The sequence below is a fragment of the Ostreococcus tauri genome, assembly GCF_000214015.3.
Source record: "Ostreococcus tauri WGS project CAID00000000 data, contig chromosome 01, whole genome shotgun sequence".
NCBI classification, from domain to species: domain Eukaryota; kingdom Viridiplantae; phylum Chlorophyta; class Mamiellophyceae; order Mamiellales; family Bathycoccaceae; genus Ostreococcus; species Ostreococcus tauri.
This window is the reverse complement of record NC_014426.2, coordinates 342362-349254: the sequence shown is the minus strand read 5'-3', so window position 1 is coordinate 349254 and position 6893 is coordinate 342362. Positions and strand designations below refer to the sequence as shown.

Here is a 6893-nt window from a genome sequence, read left to right as displayed (position 1 = left end):
ACGTCCGATGACGACGGGGGCGACGACGCGGACGCGCGAGGGGTGGATTGTTTGGATTGCTTTGGATGCTGCGCGGCGCGACGACGGCGACGGCGCGCGACGGCGCGCGCGGAGGCGCGCGCGGCGGCGGCGGCGCGCAGAGGTGCGAGCGATGCGGCGGCGCGCAGATTGGAGGCGTTCGAACGGAGCGCGCACGGGAAGGCGGCGACGCGCGGGGCGGAGCGGGCGAAGACGGAGCGCGCGCGAGAGAGCGAGGCGCGCGAGGCGCAGAGAGCGAGCGCGGTGGCGCGAGACTGGGCGAGTTAGCGCGTCGGTGTAGTGCATTGTCTCTCGTTCGCGTCCTCGCGCGCGCGCGTGCGCTCGTGGCGACATCGGGACGCGTCGTCGCGCGTCGCGGCCTTCTCGGCGCCACTCCGCGCCTCGCGCGCGTCGTCGTCTCGCCGTCTCGCGGCGTCATGGGCGGCCACGGCGGGTTAAACATCTTACCGCACAAGAGCTGGAACGTGTACGGGGCGAAACAGCGCGCGCGCGTCGAAAGGGACGAGGCGTTGGCGCGAGAGATCGCTGAAGAGGAACTTCGCGAGCGAGAAAACGACGCTCGCTCGGCGCGTTGGAAGGCGCTCGGCGTGCGCGAGGCGGAGGAACGCGCGATATCGGGACGCGCGTCGACGGTGGGCGGCGAACACGTGAATCTGTTCGCTCGAGAAGAGATGGCGGCGAAACATGGGGGGGGGAGAGACGCGAAACGGGACGCGCGCGAGCGGGACGCCGAGCAGAGCGGGACGCGTTTCGGAGGACGTACGAACGCGAGTGCGCCGTGGTACGCGCGAACGATCGGAGACGAAGAGGAAGTGAATCCGCGATCGACGTTGCCGTCGCGAGTGCGGGCGGAGCGGGAGGATGACGAGGCGCTACGGCGACTCACGAGCGGGCGCGCGTCGAAGCGCGCGCGCGAGGCGGATGCGAAAGATGAGCGAGAGCGTCGGCGAGAGAAGAAACGACGGAGCGAAAAGGGAGTGAAGTCGTCCAAACGAGAGAGCTCGAAAAGTGAGATGGAGCGCTTGCGACGCGAGCGTCTGGAGCGAGAAAAGAAAGAGACGGAGCGCGAGCGGGAGCTACTCAACGCACACGGCGCGGTGGACGCTGGACGTCGCCGTACGGCGCTGTAGCAGTTAGTTGTCATAGAAAATCCTATATTCCACGGAAAACGGGATTTTGTCTAACGATGTTCGCACCATGTTCCTCGTAATCAGCTTTGCTGACGCAACTCGAATAGAAACCTGGCGTCGACGCGAGGACGCTACCTCCAAACCAAACGGCGGTGCGTTGGAAGTTGTGCGTCACCACCTCGACGTCCACCTCCTTCGACGTCAACGTCCCTCCCTTGGTCGTCGCCGCAATGCGCTCGTCTACCAATCGCTTGACGTCTCGCTTGATGCGTTTCCCAAACCCCTTGAACATGGTGCTTCCGCCCGACAGCACGATGTTCCCGTACAAGTTGCGTCTCGTATCGATCGGACTTGACGCTATAGCTTGGTGCACCAACTCGGGAAGTGGAGTGATATAATCCGAAGAGTAAATCTCTGGGTTGAAAAACACCTCGGGTGCGAGGAAGCGCTCGTAGCCGACGTCCGCCGACCACTTTTCGCCGGTTTTTCCTCGCGTGCCGTTAATCTGCACGACGTGTTCACCCGGCTTTCGTTCGTGCGCCAGAAACTCCTTCACCATATCCTTGCACACGTAGCAGTGGTCCTCTTTCACCTTCCTCGCGACTTCCATGGCGTCTTCCGGGGGTATCTTCTCCCCGCGCTCTCGCATTAAATACTGCACGAATGTCGTCAAGTCCCGTCCCGCGAGCGGCACGCTCTTGATCGAGCTTCCCAACACGTACCCATCGCTCACGGGAATGATGTGCGTCACCCCGTCCCCGATATCAATCACCGTCCCCGTGAGCGCCGACGCGTACTGACTCTGCTTCTTACTCGCGATGCTCGCCGCGAGCGCGAGCGCCGCCTGCACGCCAATGTACAACCCGGGCACGTTGAACGATTCAAAGAAAATCTCCGCCGTGTACTCGCGATTCTCCGGCGGATTCAGCGGCGGTTCCGTGAGTAAAAAGTAATGATCCTCCGGGTCGCACCGCAGGTATCGACACACGCTCGCCTGCCAGAACCGCTCCATGTCCTCCCAATTCTCAACCGTCCCGTGTCTGATCGGCCATCGCACCTCTCTCGACGCCGACAGCGCCATCGCCTCCCGCCCGATCGCGACGTCCAAATCATCCATCATCTTCCCGCTCGTCGTCGCCCCGTTCGCCGCGACGCACGTCGGGATCACGTGCGACGGCCGCACGTTTCGAGCGAATCCCATCTTCGTCCAGCCCGTGCCGTTGTCGATCACCACCGCCGGGCGCGTCATCGCGTCCTCCCGCGCCATCGCCCGCGTCGTCGTCGCGCGCGCACTACACTCGTCCACGCGTCCCGATCGATCGCGCGTCCGTGTGAAGCGCGCGTCGCGGTCGTCGTCCGCGGCGCGCGCGCACACACACCCGTGGCGCGCTCACGCGTGATCCTCGACCGCGCGCGCCCCCGCCGCGCCCGCGTCCGTCGACGCGCGCGCTGGTCCACCGAGACCTCGCGCACTTATGTTCCGATGCCCCGAGAAGCTCGCGCGGGCGCTGGCGAAGATGCCCGACGCGGGGGCGCCGCGCGTGGACGCGCGCGGGAGGTTTCGCGCGCCCGAGTTGCCCGCGCGCGCGGTGGCGGCGCTGCGCGCGGCGGCGCTGGCGAACGGACACCCGTGGCCGTGGGACCGAACGCCCGGGGTGCAGAAGACGGTCGAGCGCGCGGGGAAGGGACACAAGTGGGAGCGCGAACGGGGGGCGTTGGAGGCGAAGCGACGCGAGGCGTTGGCGAAGCAACCGGAGCTCGTCGCGGCGTATCGAGCGCGGCAGCGAAGTAAGGCGAAGGGGTTGGATAAGGTGTGGGATGATTTTATCCTGACGAAATCTGAACGCACGCTTAAGCTGCGGATGGAGGAGCAGGGTGGGAAAAAGTGAGCGGACGACGAGAGGGCGTCGGCGCGCCCTAGACGATTGTAGCGTAACGTAGGAGTCGATGAAACATGGGATGTTGTTACACGCGCCGTCGCGGAGAATTGGGAATTCCATCCAAGGAATCGCAGGTCCTAGGTGCCTAAAATTGCAATTCCTCCGCAGCCTTGATGGTCCACAGGTTTCCCTTGGACGTGCACAGGTCGGAGAGCACCTTTGTGTACGTGTGCTGACTCGTCGGACCCGCGACTTCCATGATCTCGGCGCGTTTCACGGCACCGCCTTGCTTGTAGAGTAAGCCTAATATTTTTCGTCGAAGAGTATCGATCGCGGGATCGTCCACGGACACGAGGACGCACACGCCCTCGATGCACGCCAGGGCGCCGTCGAACATGCCGAGTAACTCGGCCTGCCTGAAGTACGCGCACGCCGCTATGTCGGGTGCCTGCGTCAAAAGGAAGGCTCGAATATCCACCAGAGAAAGATGAGTCTTCTTCTCGAATCTGGAGTACACGAGCGATCGAACGGACGTGAGACGAACCTGCGAAACATGCGGCGGAACGCTCGGAATCGTGAGCTCGTTTGACAGGAGCGTGACGTCAAGAGACGGTGCCAAGGCGAGCCAAGACTCCATCTCTCTCTGTGCGACATCCGGAAAATCCGCAAGGAAACCTTCGTCGGTAGACTCATTGAACTCGAATCCATCCGCTGCGCTGCCGTAACCTCGAGGAGACGAGAACTCTGCGAGAACTTCCCGTCGCATCTTTGCGAGCGTAGGATCCGGTTTGGTCCCGTTACGCTTTAGGCAGTTGGATACTAGCTCTGGTTTGACGTTTCGAGCGCGAGCGAACTGGAAGAGCGCCGAATCGCGCATGTTTTCCCACGTCACGTTGCCGCCGCAGCGAAGCGTCGACTTTGCCACCCAGTTACCCTGTACCAAGTGGGCGCAGTCCTGAATCACTTCGATTAGCCTATCGACCTCTATGTTCTCCGTCACGAATTGACGAATTCTGCTAAACTTCATAACCGACTTTTGACCCTTTGCGAAGAGCGTCCGGATGCGTCGCTCGATAGGTAAAGACGCGAGCTGAGATTTACTCAGACCGCTTCCATCGCCGAGCGTGTTCGCGTCTTCGTCCTCGGGGGCGACGCGCTTGCTTCCGCTCACGGGGCACAATGCGTCGAGGTATTCTCGCGCTGAAATCGTCTGGCCGCACGATTCCGCGCGTGTTGTCGTAACGGCCGCTCGAAGTGCGCCCGCTTCGTCGTCGCCAGGCATGGACGGCTTCAGCGAAATCCAAGACTCCTCAGACTCTCTCTGACGCAGATACGCGTGCGAACTCATTCGAATCTCAGTCTGTTTCGTGGTCTCTCTCCGTCGCACTTGCACCTGAAGCGGAAGCAAATTTCTCTCCTCCTCTTCCTGCATTTCTCGTTCCTCCCTATCGTAATCTCGAGGTTTGAGCGCGCTATCCGCCGCGTCCAAGTGACGCAAGCTTGGTCGCATCTGATACACTGCGTCGATCGGCGTGAGATATAGCCCCCCATCTCGCACGGTACCGACCACGACCCCACCGTGATGCGCCTCTGTCTTCGCGCTCGCACTCGTCAAGACGAGCGATGTGATTTTCTGACTGTCCGCCGCCGAGTTGTCTCGATTCCTCTCGTTCGCCTCGATGGGCAGCGTCATCTCCAATCGCATCGCCTCTCGCTTGAACTTCACCTGTTCCAACCCCTCCACGTCATACGGCCGCTCCGCCGGTCGCAGCGGGTACTGCTCGAACCGCATGTCATCGCATCGTCAGTGTTCGCCTTCGCGTCGCGTTCGTCGCCTTCGCGTCTCCACCGCGCGACGACTCTCTCCGTACCTGCACCAGCGCCAAGCCTTCGCGCGATTGCGGGAGAACGCGATTAAAGTACACCGGCATTGTCGTCACCACCCTGGTCGCGATCGCATCGTCGCGTCGTCGTCGTCAGTCACTCGTCGTTCGAGCTTTTCCCGTGGAGACCGAGACCGCCGCCGCCGTCGAATCCACTTCATCGACGCGTTTCAACGCGACGCGCGCGTCCACGCGGTCGCGACGACGTCTACGCCACGCACGGGTTATCATCGTCGAGCTCTGGCTTGACGTCACCGCGCGCGACGCCGACCATGACGCGCGAGACGTGTCGGGAAGTGTCGAGGACCAGTGGGTTTTGAGGTGGTTGGCGCGCGCGACGGAACGGTCCGGCGGCGAAGCGGACGGTGGCGCGCGCGATTGATCATGGGATGCCCGATGTCGGTGATCGATGGAGAATGGTGTGATGCTATGATTCATGGAGGTGGGCTAGCGGTGGGCGACGTCGACGTCGGGTCTGGCGACGACGCGGTTGCGCGGCGACGGCGCGGAGACGGCTGAAGCGAACTCGGCGCGCGCGGCTTGGTCGGCGATCTCCGCCCGGGAGAGGGCTTCGAGGGCGCGTGCACGGAAAGTGGCGGCGACGGACACGCGCTCGCGTTCTTGGCAAAGCGTTCGGCGACACTCAGGGTGGGCGGCGATCTCCTCAGCGAACGGGCGCCGAGCGCCGAGCGCGCCAATCAGGCGGTACGCGGCGACGCGCAAGTCGAGAAAGTGGTCGCTCTTGACGGAGATAGCGGCGAAGACGACGTCACCAAACGTCTTCGGTCCACACGCTGTGAAACACGCGTCGGCGAGAATTGCTTCCGCGTCGACGCCGATCGATCGATCGTCTCCGCGCTCTGCGCCAAACATATTGGCCATCGAGTGCAGGGCGACGACTTGCGACTGCCCGCTTCCGCGAAGCGCCCTGTGCGCGACGTCGAATACGAGCTTCCTCGCCTTTGTCACGAACGCACCGGCCACGCTGGCGTTTGACAGACATATCGCCCCGGCAGCCTCCGCGACGGCGTCCAAGACGTCTCGAGATGGCTCGTCATTGGAGAGCTCTAAAAGTGTCCGCGTCGCGTCTTTGACCAACGCGTCATCACCGCTCGTCGATGTCGCGGCGATGCGCGCGCCGACGACGATCGCTCTCATACGCACACCGATGTCGCCGCTCTCATCGAGCGCGATGCGCTCGAGCGCATCGCTCAACGAATCAACGCGCCGCAGACCGCTCGCCGCGCCCGGCGACGACTCCGCCACCTCGGCGAGAATCTCCATCGCCGCGCTCGCAGCGAGAAGATCCTCGCTTTCGATCTCTCGAACGCATTGATTCAACGACCCCGAGCGCACCACGATCTCTGCCGCCGCATCGCTCGCCGACGCCGCGCTCGCCGCGAACGCGAGCGCCCTGGCGTTTCCCTCTCCGTTCGCCCCCTCCGTTCGCGCCGTCTCGAGCACCGCTCTCAGCGTCTCCTCCAACCCCTCGATCGCGCGCCCACTGAACGACAACAACGCCTTGGACGCCAAACTCGCCGTCTCCGTCGATCCACGCACCAAAACACGCGCCAATCCGCTCCGCGTCGCCTCTCCCAGCGCTCTGACTCTGCGCGCGTCCCGTCCGCGCGCGAACACCGCCCCCACGAGCCCGCACGCCAATCGCACCACCCTCGCATCGCTCGAACGCAACCACGCGTCGACGGCATCGCGTCCACGCGTCGCGTCGAGCGATTCGCTCAGCGATTCCGCCCCGACGACCGTCGAACTCATCTTTTCACACAACGCCGTCACGTCATCCATCAACGTTTCATCTCCCACTCGCGTCACCTCGCGCGCGCGATCGGCGATGACGTCCCACGAGTACGTCTCCAAGAACGTCCGCGCGACGTCCTCGCTCGGCGTCCCCGGGACGCGCGCGCAATCGCGCGCGACGTCCCACAAAGTGTCCATTAGAAACG

The 6893-nt window shown here is 63.5% G+C and overlaps 5 protein-coding genes across 5 annotated transcripts; 2 read left to right on the top strand and 3 right to left on the bottom strand.

Moving 5' to 3' along the window:
* Positions 1-455: 455 nt before the first annotated feature.
* OT_ostta01g02280 (unnamed product) lies at positions 456-1169 on the top strand (the record flags this gene model as incomplete). The annotated part of the gene is made up of 1 exon (XM_022985309.1): positions 456-1169. The coding sequence occupies one exon, from the start codon at positions 456-458 to the stop codon at positions 1167-1169; it is 714 nt and encodes a 237-aa protein (XP_022838200.1).
* Positions 1170-1191: 22 nt separating this feature from the next.
* OT_ostta01g02270 (Actin-related protein 3 (Arp3)) lies at positions 1192-2436 on the bottom strand (the record flags this gene model as incomplete). Its single annotated transcript, XM_003074238.2, has 1 exon — positions 1192-2436. One exon carries the CDS (start codon positions 2434-2436, stop codon positions 1192-1194), a length of 1245 nt encoding a protein of 414 aa, XP_003074285.2.
* A 250-nt stretch (positions 2437-2686) lies between these two features.
* Positions 2687-3058, top strand: OT_ostta01g02260 (unnamed product; the record flags this gene model as incomplete). Its single annotated transcript, XM_003074237.2, has 1 exon — positions 2687-3058. One exon carries the CDS (start codon positions 2687-2689, stop codon positions 3056-3058), a length of 372 nt encoding a protein of 123 aa, XP_003074284.2.
* Positions 3059-3194: 136 nt separating this feature from the next.
* On the bottom strand, positions 3195-5206 carry OT_ostta01g02250 (DNA-directed RNA polymerase III subunit Rpc5; the record flags this gene model as incomplete). The annotated part of the gene is made up of 3 exons (XM_022985308.1): positions 3195-4826; positions 4921-4993; positions 5154-5206. The coding sequence occupies 3 exons, from the start codon at positions 5204-5206 to the stop codon at positions 3195-3197; spliced, it is 1758 nt and encodes a 585-aa protein (XP_022838199.1).
* Positions 5207-5379: 173 nt separating this feature from the next.
* Positions 5380-6885, bottom strand: OT_ostta01g02240 (26S proteasome non-ATPase regulatory subunit 5; the record flags this gene model as incomplete). Its single annotated transcript, XM_022985307.1, has 1 exon — positions 5380-6885. One exon carries the CDS (start codon positions 6883-6885, stop codon positions 5380-5382), a length of 1506 nt encoding a protein of 501 aa, XP_022838198.1.
* Positions 6886-6893: the final 8 nt, after the last annotated feature.